Source organism: Trichosurus vulpecula, chromosome 4 (assembly GCF_011100635.1).
Source record: "Trichosurus vulpecula isolate mTriVul1 chromosome 4, mTriVul1.pri, whole genome shotgun sequence".
Lineage (NCBI taxonomy): Eukaryota > Metazoa > Chordata > Mammalia > Diprotodontia > Phalangeridae > Trichosurus > Trichosurus vulpecula.
The window spans coordinates 167114216-167127318 of record NC_050576.1 but is presented as its reverse complement, the minus strand read 5'-3'; the positions used below and the strand labels follow the sequence as shown (position 1 = coordinate 167127318).

Below are 13103 nucleotides of genomic sequence, written 5' to 3'. Positions count from 1 at the left end.
TAGAGTACAATGACTGTAACAAAATAGAGGTGGGCTGGACAATTAATATATTGAACCTGGCTAGATGTCCTGGGCATTCACTTCTAGGGTAATCACACTTCTGTGCATATAATGAAAGTAGGGACAGTGGCCTGAGTCAGAGTATATTCTGTCTAAAGGTCTAGAATAATGAGTATTGTCTGATCTGTCAGGTGGATATGACCCAACTGTGATATCTGATAACTGTGATATCAAAATCATATTCTGTGGCCCATGTTCCTGGATCCTCACCCATTAATGGATTCTCATCATGTACATAAAATGTGCTCTTAGTACCAGTCCTACTGATAGCTGCTAGATACAAGAAGAAAGAAAAATTCAAGAGGCTGCCAACTCGTTCTTCCTTTTACTTGGACCTAATGAGATAATACACAGAAAGTTGGCCAGAGAGGTTGTGGTGAGGGTACAGGAGTGGGGAAACTAAGGAACAAGCTGTGTGTTCCCCATTTCAAAATGGAAAATCAAATGGATATTTTTTAAAATAGTAGTGATGCTATAAATTAATGGGTAGGTAAAAATTTGCTAACTCTAGAAATTACTCAGTCAAGTGATGAAATTGTATACAGAGAACATGAAGTAGATCACACCACTAAGCTTATATTGCCTCCTACTCCCAAGGAGATCAAAGTTATTATGGTCCCATACATACCAAAAAATTCACAGCAATATTATTTGTGGTAGCAAACAAAGACAAAGCACATACCCCTCTATTATACAAATATGAATATAATAAGATATCCACAGGAATTACAAATATGAAGAATTCCAAGAAAAACTGAAAGAATCATATGAACCAATGAAGAATGAGATAAGCAGAAGTGGGAAAACAATGTACATACACAATGACTACAACAATCCTAAAGGAAAGAATGAAACAAAACTAGAAACAAGACCAGGAAAGATATGGAAAATGAACCTCCTTACTTTCATAACAAAGGTGGTAAACTATGGATGGTAATAGTACATATACTGTCAGACATGATCAATGAGTTGACTGGTTTTGCTGAACTGCTCTGTGTGTGTGTGTGTGTGTGTGTATGTTTAATCTTTGTTACAAGTAGTGGTTTACTGAGTAAGGGATATATGTGTAAATGAATGTGTTATAAAAACAGAAGGAATGAAAAAACAAAAAATATTTTAATATAAATAAGCATTCACTGGGTATATGAAAACCCTCTGTCAACAGTACTATAATATACCATGTCACCAATACTGAGAGGCAAATACGTATCTCACCATATTTAGAGACAAAGTTACCAAATTCCTGATTTTCAAACTTGGAAAGCACTTCTTTGTGAAATCTGAACTTTCCTTTCACATCTGCATCACAGGTGAGCATCTATTTCTAGAATTATGCAAGTCCAAACAGCAAAACTCTCACATACAAAAATCTCCTCTTTAGAATGAATTTTACAGTTACAACAGTATTTGAGCCATGCTGATGGTAATCAGCAGCTCCATTACAAGTCCTTTTATTTGGTGCTGAACCATTAAAGCTCATGTGCTAGTTACTCGCTTCATATTACAACATTGCTTTTATCTGATTCCTGATACTGATGAGTAATGCTTTTTATGTACTTTTAATCAAAGATTTAACTAACACGACCTCATGCAAGAAACACAAATATGTTTTTAAGGGCTTAATTTTAAATGCATTTAGTTTTTTAACAAGTATGTGACATACTAACTACCTTTTTTGAAATGGCTAAATCAAGCACCTTAGAGAAAATACATGCAATTGAGACATACCCAGCTAGCCAACCTACCCAAGGCAAAAATCTTTTCTACCTGGGAGTCCTGATGTTGGTTATGTTTGTTTTCAATGCTCATCAATTCATGTGTTCTCACATTACTATTTCTTGTAAAAGACTATTGACTCTATTGAAGATTATTGAATCAACTGATTATTGAAGACTACTGAATCAATCAAAAAGCATGTAGTGAAAACACTAAAACTAAGATACTAAAACAATTTATGACAGATTGTGAAAAATCCCAAGGAATCTAGCATATTGAATTGTTAAATAAATTACTGGTGTGTTGTCTCATTTGGTCATAGGGGTAGAACTGAGAATCTAGGCTCCTGGATTTTGGTAATAGTGACATCAATGTCTCATTCAAAGCTACTGGGTAAATCATTTAGTCAATAAATTCAAGGCACAGTTTAATTCCCTCCTTCAAAACAAGGCTCTTTCCTGACCCACTCTTCCAATTGTCTGAGCTCCACCTCCAACCAAGAGAAATTACTTTTTATTATGTTTTTATGTGTACGTGTATGTGTCTGTGTACACTGTTGTTCTACCCCCATAATAAGCTTCTTGAAAGCACAGGCTGTTTTTATTTTATCCATGCACAGTAGGTACTTTAAAAATGTTTTGAATTGAATGGAATTACATTTTACTCTCAATAAAAAACTACTTCAGCTCTCATTAGGCAGTACCTTCATGCAGGGTAACAGTAATATGTTGAAGCTAGGGAGATTCCCTTCAGATCAATTTCTCACTCTGGGACTTTACCCATAACAACTTTACCCAACACTGAAAAGATTGGCAGCCACCTCTAAAATGGAATGATGCAATGATGCAGGCATACTTCCCCAGTAGCACTTCTTGTCAAAAACTTCAAGGGAACTGAAGGTAAGCAAAAAAAGTACTCCCAAATGGCAATTTGTATAAAACATAGGGAAGGAAACATAGGGCCTTGATATTAAAGAGAGGGTATGATGGAATTGATAGCTTAGCATCCCCCAAAATAATTAAAACTGACAGAGGAAGAAAAGAAGGGCTAGTACTATAACAAAATCATAACCCCCCCTCAAACAGCAAGACAAAATGTCAGTGATCATTTTTTTTTTGCTTCTGGAAATAGAAGAGCCCCATTTTCAAATGTACTAGAGATGACTGTAAGCAAATTTAAACTGGTGTTCTTTTAGGGGATTGCTTGTGTTTGGTTTGAGCAGTGTTGGTTTTTTAAAGGATCCACTTGTTTATACATAGTTGCTTAAATTTTACAGAAAACCCTTCTGGGGGGTTACTCAGAATTTCTACAACAATATAGTTGAGTAAATCAGACAGCTGTTTTCAGGACTTGATAAAACCACATTTAAGTCATCTGCAAAGGAGGAGAGGGCTATTTGTACATTATGAAAAATGCTGAAAACCCAACAACTGGAAAGGTCATTTTGTTTAAAAAGTTACTGAAAAATAAGCAAAAGGGGAAAAAGTTTAACATTGACTAACAACTTTAAAGTTGTTCTACTTGTGCTTATTTCTGGGAAAACAAATGTCAGGCTTTTATATAAGAAAAAGCAGCAACAATTGATATTTGTGAGTTGGTTCATGGGTGGTCTGTTTACAGTATTAAAAGCCTCAGAAAATACTTGACATTTTTCTCCCCCAAAAAAGTAAGCTTTTAAGGTTCTCACAAATCTTGATCATTTTCAGAAGTAATGGTGTGAATGTCCTGCTTGGATAGAACCTAAAGTAAATTTAACATTGATGCAAGGAATAATATCTTAACATGATAGAAGGATGAGCCAAGTTTGCTGTTGCCCAAGGTTTTCAGCTGGATGCCAGAAATCTGGCACAAGGAATCCTTGACAGACCACATCCATCTGAAAACTGCCCTTCCACCCAGAACAAAAAAGACCTTGGATTTGTAAGACTCATCTGAAACAGTGCATCTGAGTCACGAGAGAGAGAGAGAGAGAGAGAGAGAGAGATTTTGAGATTGTAACTGCAATTCCAAGAAACCTGCACATTGCAAGCCAGAGGACAAAATTCTGGTCTTTTTCCATCTCTCCCCAATAACAAAGTTCCAGTGACTCCAAATGGAATTCTAAGTTTTCAAAGCTTAGAAAAGCTTTAAGTTGGTTATGTTGATGTTTTTAGACCATCAAGTCAGTTCTTCAAATATACCACCTCAACCTGATTTTATGCACAAGCTGACAACAAGAATAAGAAGCTTAATTACATAACACCTAAAGCTTTTATTTCTTTATTATGAAACAATTGGACAATGTACTAAAAATAAAGTTTAAGTCTTCAAGAATAGAAGCATGATGGACTCTAAGTTAAATGTGGAAGTAGGTATTTTAATGAATTTTGGAAATACAAGGAGTAGCTAAGGAAAAAAGATGCTGAATCAAGAGATCAGAACAGTGTTGAGGGTACCAGTTTCAAATGATGTTAGTGTCAGAGCCGCCCCCTCAGGAAAAGTCATACCTCTGGATGGCACGAGGGACAGCATCTTTCTATGAAATACAGGAGAGTCATTCTAGCCAAGGCCTCAGCTACAACATACCTTACAGGAAAAGGGCAGAATTTCCAGAGAGGGAAGACAATACAATTCCCATATTTGGGGAGGCAGCTTGCCTCTTAGTTCACAACTTTAGGATAAGATCAGACAGCTAAACAGGGAGCAGATTCAACTTCTCCCATCAATATATAGGAATTGCTGAGCAATGACATAAAAGAGGAACAATTAGGGTGAAATAACTCATTAATATACAGAAACATATTGCTGTGATCCCTTATGATTGCATTTTTAAACAATGGAATCATAAAAGATTTTAAATAGGACCTAAAATTGTCAACTGGACAAATACTTGCCTCCAAGGAAACAAGAATGATCATTTTTATTCTTATTCTAAAAGATTTCCAGGATAGAGAGGTCTATAATTGCTACTATAAATACTTATTATACTTATATATACTTATTATATACCCCTATAGGAGGAAGCTTTTCATAACAATCAACTTAATCTCAACTGTGATCATTTAAACACAATTTTATTATTCTATCTTCCACAGTTTTGGACTATGCAAGTTTAAACTCAGGCTTGTGACAAGTAGTATAATAAAACCATTAGGGTGGGATCGATACAATACCCCTGAACAACATTCAGACTTTCTTATGAAGTTATATCTTTTTTCCTTATTTCATACAGTACTCAACATATTTAAAATACGACTACACTTACATCAAGAAAAAAGGTACAATGTTCCCAAAAGACACAACGTATATACTAAAATACCCTGTAAATACAATTTACTCTAAGTCAAACACTTAATTGTCAGTAATCCTCTCATTTTGCTTTGATTTTCTCCAAAGAAAAGTTAGTTTGCATGTGCAAAATATAAGCCAAACAAAATAAAGAGCACTAAACTTGAGGTAATTAAAACAACCTTTGCAGAGCTCCACTCTAAATTTCATACCAATTTTCAGAATGTGCCTGAGGGACAAGTCTGCCTGTCTGAATCCTACACCAGAGATTCCAAAACTCCAAGAGCAACTTGCCTTGGAGAATTCATAAAGACCCTCTTCCTGTTTTTAAGATGAAGTATTTAAACCATTCTAAAGAGAAATACGGCTATACCATGCCTCAAACACTGCAGAGAGAGATGTTCTAGAATCTAATTTGTAAACATATTTTACAAAAAACCCACTTTCAGTCACAGGCTCTCCAAATACTAAATGCTCAGTAGCTAAGAAAAATCATAACAAACTTCTACAATAATTTTCATGGGTGGCCTTTCTCTTCATGTTTCATTAAAAACAGATTTAATCTGTAACCTAAAATCCCTTAAATTTAAAACTTATTAACTAACAAAACACAAATACATGTTAGTAGTTTTGAACAGTATCATACTTGAAATTTAAGAGAAGAATTAAGGTCTGAAAGGGACATTATTAGAATCTATTAAATGTATTTACCATATATGAAAAGACACAGAAGAATAAAAAATGTGTAAGATTTCCCAGAGAAATATTGCAAACCATCCAATTCAGATTAATAAGATTGTTTTCTATATCACCAGAGAATATTTAAAATACTAGGAAATATAATGAAAAAGTAATGAGAAAAACGGTAATCATAATTTATCTTAAGCATTATAGGATTATAAGCTCTATAGGTCTGTAAATGCAAACAACAGATTAGGGTAATTAAATCTAGAGTTAATCTTCAAAAATCAACATAAATCTAACTAGACTGATACAGATATAAATCTTAAAATACACAAATTTTAGATCAGAGCAGAGAAAACAGATCACAAGCCCTGAGTTCCACTCCTAACACAACTAACTTATGTCACAAGGTAAGCCTCATTTTTCTATAATTACGACCTTAAGAGAAGGAACTCAGCTTATATACAAACTGAAAGATATCCAAGATGGAGAATGAACTAATCAACAAGCTACTATATTCAATACCATGCAAGATCTAAAAAAACAAAAACAATATAAGATCTCCTTGACCCCAGACAGTTTCTATCCAGCTGTAAGGAAAGGAAAACAGATGAACATGAAATAATTAAGAGCTAAACTATCAGAAAGAAATTGTAAAAATAAGTCATTCTGAGAAGGACAAAACCAGACTAGGCTAGAAAGGTTTGATGGAGAACATGTGACATGAACAAGGTGTTAAAAGATGAGCTGGAATTTGACAAGCAGAAAAAGGAAGTGAGTGTACTCAGATGACAAAGTTGCATAAGTACAGGGCGAAGTACACAAAGTAGAAGATGTGGGAGACTAAGAGGAAGCAGAGGCAGTTGGAGTACACTATGCAACAAAACCAAGGCCAGTTAATGGAGTCCAATGACCATGAAGCAGAAGAATTTGGCTATGACTTAGTCATAAGTCAAAAGGCAAAAACAAGAAGAAGCACCTTTTAAATTATTTCTTCTCTAACAACTAGTACTCACCAAACTGTGGAGCTGGCAAGATCCGAGCAGCTCGAACTGGACCATGTCGGACAGAGAAGAGTTCCTGGGCTTCCCCACTGATCTATGTGATAGAGAACAAAAAACAAAACTACATCATGCATTTCATAGATCAAAACTTCTGCCACATCATGACATACCGAAGCATTTTCTGTCTAATGTACATTATAGAAACTGCGCACATAGTAATGGATATAAAAATGACTCCAATTTAATGTTTTAAGAATTACAAAGTTCAGTATTTACCCCTAACAAACCTGTGAAAGAAGTAGTGCATTACCTTGCCCATTTTGTAGATTGGGAAACCAAGGCTCAGGAAGATGAAGGATTTTCCCAAGGTCACACAACTTTGAAACTACAGGAACCATACATATATGCCCACAACTCAAATTCCCATAAATATTTTTGAAAACTAGAGTAGGTATAATCTTCAGAAACCTCACTCACTGACCATAAACAGGAAAACAAATATAGGGTTCATAAATCTGATGTAAACAAAAGAGCTGAGATAGTCTAGCCAGTTTCTGTATGATGAACTTCTTTCTTTTCTACTTTAAATTTTTTTCTTACATTTTAAGTTCTGAACCGTCTCCCTTCCTCCCCACCTCACACTGGAGAAGACCACCTTTTAACACACATTTATAAATATATGTAAAACTATACTATGTGTACTTCTATTTATCAGTTCTTCCTCTGAAGGTGGACAGCATCTTCCTTCATAGTTGATATGACTGTTTTTAGTACTCAGGAACACGCTTGTTCACAATTATTCAAGCACTACTGCTGTTACTGTATACAACTTGTACTTTACTTTTAAATGTTCTCTTTTCCTTTTACCTTCATTCAAAAAATGCCAAACCAGTTTATGTCACCTGCCCCAAAGATTATGTTTATTTTTAAGCTTTCTTCCAACTCAGAGTAACTATCATTTAAGAAGATGCTCAGTCTGAGAAAGAGGTGAAGTGTTATATGGTACTGAAAAGTTCAGGCTTTAAGAAGAATTTCACTCTTTAAAATATATGTTCCCCATATATACAAAAATATAGAAGCTTTTCTTGTAGTGGCAAACAACTGGAAACTAAGAGGGTATCCATCAATTGCTAATGGCTGAAACAGTTATGATGTATGAATATGATGGAATGATATTATGCTGTAAGAAATGACAAAGGGAACAAATTCTGAAAAACCTGGTAGGACACGTATGAACTGATAAAGAGTGAAATGAACAGAACCATGAGAACAATTTCTACAGTAACACCATCATAAAGACATTTTACTTTGAAAGACAGAAGAATTCTGATCAACAGAATTACCAAACATGAGTGCGTGTGTGTGCGTGTGTTTGTGTGTGTGTGTTTTAGATGTGTCCAATGAAGGAATTTGTTTTAATTGACCATGTATATTTGTTACAAGGGTTTTGTTTTCTCTTTTTCAATGATAAGTGGGGGGAGGTAAGAGGGAAATAAAATTAAAGATATTTATTTGTTAATTGAAAAAAATACATTTAATTTTCAAACCATCCCAGTTGGCTCCAAAGGAGTGAGAAAATGCACCCCCAACCGATCTTTGCTAAAGTGGGGGCCTATGAGTGTGGAACATCAAATATACGCTCAGAATTAACCAATACATTGGTTAGTTTAACCTGACTGCTTTGTTTTCTCATTCATTTTTATTCTTTGTTACAAGGAATAGGTTCTCTGGATAGCAGATGAGGGAAGAATATAACTGAAAATGAAGATAACAAAAACAAAAGATCTTTTTAAAATTGTAAATTTAAAAAATTAAAATGAATGAAAAAATGAATAAACGGTTTTGCAGTAAAATCTTACTCTGATACCTAGCAGAAAAGTGATCATGAATTCCTGAATGTTATGCAAGAAGAACAGAAGCTCTGGTAGTTCAGGAGTAAGAATCAGGAGGACCTAGTTTCCAATCCTGCCTCATACTTATCAGCAATATGTCTCTGCCAAATCAATTAACGTCTTCATCTATAAAATAAAGATTACATAAGTACCTATCTCACAGGATTGTTGTGAAATTGCATATGTAAAGTCGCTCTCAAACATTAACAACCTATGTAAATATGAGCCCAGCAGAGTGAGTACTACTAAGATAGTTTGGGATAAGGACCTTTGTTTCTGTCAGCAAATGGCAAGCCTCACTAGGAAAAATAAAAAATAAAAAAGGCCTACCAATGGAAGATTAAAACATTTAAAATGTGGAGAGGTTGTGATCTGCAAAGTAAGTATCTGTACTTATTGTTTAGAGAAGTAATAGTATATAATTCTAGTTTTAGAAATAAAAGGCAGAGCCTGGTATGGTGAAAAACACACTGTACTGGGAACAAGTAGGGCTATGTTCTAGTACTGATAATGCCAATGCCTGCCTTTTCAACCTGTGGCAGGTCACTTTAACTATCTAAGCCTCAGTATCGTCATCTGTGAAATGTGGAGTTGGGACTAGGTGATCTTGAAGGTCTCTGGCTAAAGGAACTATGCTAATGTAACAAGTATGAAAATAACTACCTTTCACACATCAAGCCAATGGTTAGTTTGCAAGTGATGGAAGTCTTAAGCAAATTAAATTGGAAATAGTTAAGAAATTCTTTTCAGACCTACTGTAAATGGTACTGTGACTCAATACATATTCTTAATTGCCTGGTATTAGATGAGTTACGTAATGTCAAGCCAGGAAAAATGATAAGCATTACAGAACTACTTTCAAATAACCAAGAACTTAAAACAGATGTAATGAGGCTAAAAATTCAACAAGCAAGACATTGGCAATCTGTCTTTTGAAACAGTCTGCCAAATGAGCAGTTTACAATATCAGAAATGCATAATTTAGAAATGAAAACCTTATAAATCTATGAATATTAAACCATAAATCTGAACTGCCTTGTAGACTACTTGTTTTCAGTTCTTCAATCTCTCTTCTTTCTGCAACATAAAAAGGAATTCGAAATCTTCATTATCTTTCATTCTTATAGAGGTAGAATATAAGCAGTGCCTGGTTAACTATCAAAATCATGTAGTTTATTAAAAAGACTTCAATTCACAGTCTACTGACTTCTGGTTAAGATGGCTACGTGAGAAGTCCTAGAGAAGCCAGCTCTCCAAAAATGCTACAATAAAGTGCTAAAAATATACCAGAAGGAAAAGTGATTTTTTTAAAAACCAAAATTAAATGCCAAGGCTTTCCTCTACATGATACAGTACTGCACAAAGATGTTTAGAAGTCGATACACCCTCTGACAAGGGATAAGCAAAGGAGACACGCTCTGGAACCCCAGCAGGACACAGCACTGGTACTACACAATACCAGTATAGCAACCAGGCAGCCTGTGTGGAAGCCACAGCAGGGGACAGATGTTATATGCAATCAGTGAGATTGATTGGGGGCCTGTCAGAGCCACAGCAAGGAACCATGTCAAGTCCTAGCTGGCAATTGTACAAAAAAAAAAAAAAAACAAAAAGAAGCAGAGAAAGTTCTGAGGCCAAAACACAACCAAAGCTACTAAAAAACTGATTTAGAGTACAGGGTTATGTGAAGAGGGCAAGGCCAACTGAGAAAGCACCAGGGAGAGGTCATAACCTGAGCAACCCACAGAAGTCAGACTTGGATAACCCAGACCCAAGGATTCTGAGATGCCTAGCAGTCTGTACTGAGCTGTCACAGAAAGCCATTAAGACCCAATGCCCTGAACCTCAAAGATCCAGGAGGGGCCTCCCACTCCCCCAAATGAAGGTCAGCACAGGAACCCAAAAGACCTAGAATGAGACCAAATAGAGTCAACCACCCTATCTAAAAGTGTAGCAAGGGACAGAGACTTGCCCTGGAACAAACCCCAATTCAGGAGGTACAGCTAGAGAAATCAGAAGAGAAAGATGAAAAATTAAAGAAAACACCAATCGGTATCAAAAAATGACTGAAAATCGAGATCTCCAAAAAGAACAACAAACATCATAACTTCAAGCACCACTCACCACCTGAAAAAAAATGGTGAACTTAAAATACAAGTACTAGGCCATGAACAATATAAGAATTTTGTTGTTGGACTATGTAGATATATCAATTATTGAGAAATTTTGAGGGGTGTTTTTTGTTTTGTTCATTGGGAATGGGGAAGGAGTTAGTAGGAAGAGCAGATTAATTTTTAAAACACTGCTACTTGAAAAATAAAAGCAATAAGAAGCAAAGTTATAAAGCTAGATACCAATTAGAATGAATAATAAGTAACCTGAAGTGGTTTCTTTATTCAAATTCACACTGCATATTTCCACTATGTTGGAACCAATTATCTTATTTCACATAATTATACTTTGAATACTGCAAATTTAAACATCTTAGAATACCACAGATAGCACATATTTCTATCAATATTTAATAGACAGTGATAATGATGCAAAAAAAGAGGGGCACTGCCAATGAAACATTTTTTAAAATTCATAAGACAGCATAAGAAAGTTCAGAAAGGGACATAGACAAGAAGGGTGGCATCGGTACTATCATGTTAAATTTGATGGATAATTTACAACACACTTTCCCTTATAATACTGAATGGTGACAATGAAGTGTATAGTATTACTATTCCAAAACAGAATCCTTTATAACCCAGTATATGTGCTAAATGTGACAAATATGTATGTGATTTCATGGGTTTTGTGGAAATTCCCTCCATCAATGAAGACTGGCAACTCCTCTGGAACATAAAAGCAAGAGCAGAGAGATCAAGTAACTTATCATTGGTCAGATGGCTATTATACGTGAGAGGCAGGACAAGAACTTAGGTATTCCAGAAAAATTAAACATAAAACTGTTCTATTTCTCCTTTATAAACCTGGAATTGCATTCAGATAAAATTATGTCTATATTAGACCATTTCCTTAACCTATTAACAGAATAAAATTTTTGAATCCTAGCAGAAGCAGCTTAAAGGCTATCTAATCCAACTACCCAGAGCTCAGGAATCATAGATGTTCCTCAAAAACTGAATTGCATTTGCCATTTGAATTTAAATACATATTCTGTAAGAGGTACAATATTAATTCATTTACTACTTTCTCTGCCAAACAGAGTCATCAAATTTTAATAATAGTGCACTGAATAAAAAGATAGGACATTTGATTTTTAAAAAGAAATTATTTGTTATGCCAAGACATAGAACATCTTTCCCCTAAAGAACAAGTTTCCATTTAAAAAGAAATGAAAGAAAAACTATAAAATAATATTTTGCAATATTCACTGAAACTACAAGGAGTTATGTGACACAAGTTCAGGTCCTGACCGAGCCACTAGCTGGCTGTGTGATGTTGTGCTAGTCATTTCCCCTATCTGGACCTCAGTTCCTTCATTTGTAAAATGAGAGAGTTAAATAAAACAATGACAAACTTCATTTGAACAAACAGAAGATCTAGAATATCAAGGAAAGCAAGTTTTTTTAAAAAGTAGGAATGAAAGTGGAATAGCACTTTCAGACATTAAGCTATATTATAAAGCAACAATAATCAAAAAAATTTACTATTGGTTAAAAAAAATAGAAAAGTAGATAAATGGAAGAGCCTTGACAAGGGAGAATCAGAAATAATGGCACTTAATAATCCATATAAACGTAAAAACACAAATTACTCAGGAAAGAACTCTCTATTGCTACAAAAATGAAGAGTGTTGGACTCAAGTCAGGAAGACCCCAGTTCTGATTTTCTTTGAGAAATTTACTGTGTGGCACTGGGAAAATCACTTAACCTCTCTGCCTCAGTTTCTTAATATGTAAAATGAAGATAATAATGGGGTTGTTATGAAGATTAAAATAGATATTTAAATTGGAAAACAGTCTGGCAGAAATTAGGCTTAGTGACATTTTATACTATATTCCACAATAAATGGATACACAACCTGCATATTAAAGATCTTGACATAATAATTCTGATTTATGCAAATGAAGTGATTAAAATGCCCATACACTTTGACTTAGAGAGTCTAATGCTAGGCATGGAATAGCTTGGGCAACGCCCCAAGGAAGTCACAAAGAAAACCAAAACATAAATAGTGCAGTTTTTGTGATGTGAAAAAACTAGAAACAGTAGATACCCTTTGACTGGGGAATGTCTAAACACACTGTGGTACATGAATGTAATGCAATATTACTGTGCACAGGAAGGAGGCACACAGATGTGGAAGACTGAATATATTATCAGATTTTTCACTGTAATGATAGGTTTTGATTTGTCTTCTTCCTTTTTTTTAAATATTTTTTGTTGTATAGGATGACTTTCTGGAAGTTAAATGGAAATAGAAAAAGGAAGCAATTTAGGCAATGTAAAATCAAAACATATCAAGGAA

General features: G+C 34.8%; 1 protein-coding gene across 9 annotated transcripts in view; it reads right to left on the bottom strand.

Annotated features, from left to right (window-relative positions):
• Positions 1–13103, bottom strand: part of BCAS3 (BCAS3 microtubule associated cell migration factor) — a 772682-nt gene that overhangs the window by 707038 nt on the left and 52541 nt on the right. For all 9 annotated transcript variants that reach the window (XM_036754180.1, XM_036754172.1, XM_036754177.1 and 6 more), the window contains exon 6: positions 6744–6825. In XM_036754180.1, coding sequence (XP_036610075.1) covers positions 6744–6825 — 82 coding nt within the window. The remainder of the gene's footprint in view (positions 1–6743; positions 6826–13103) is intronic.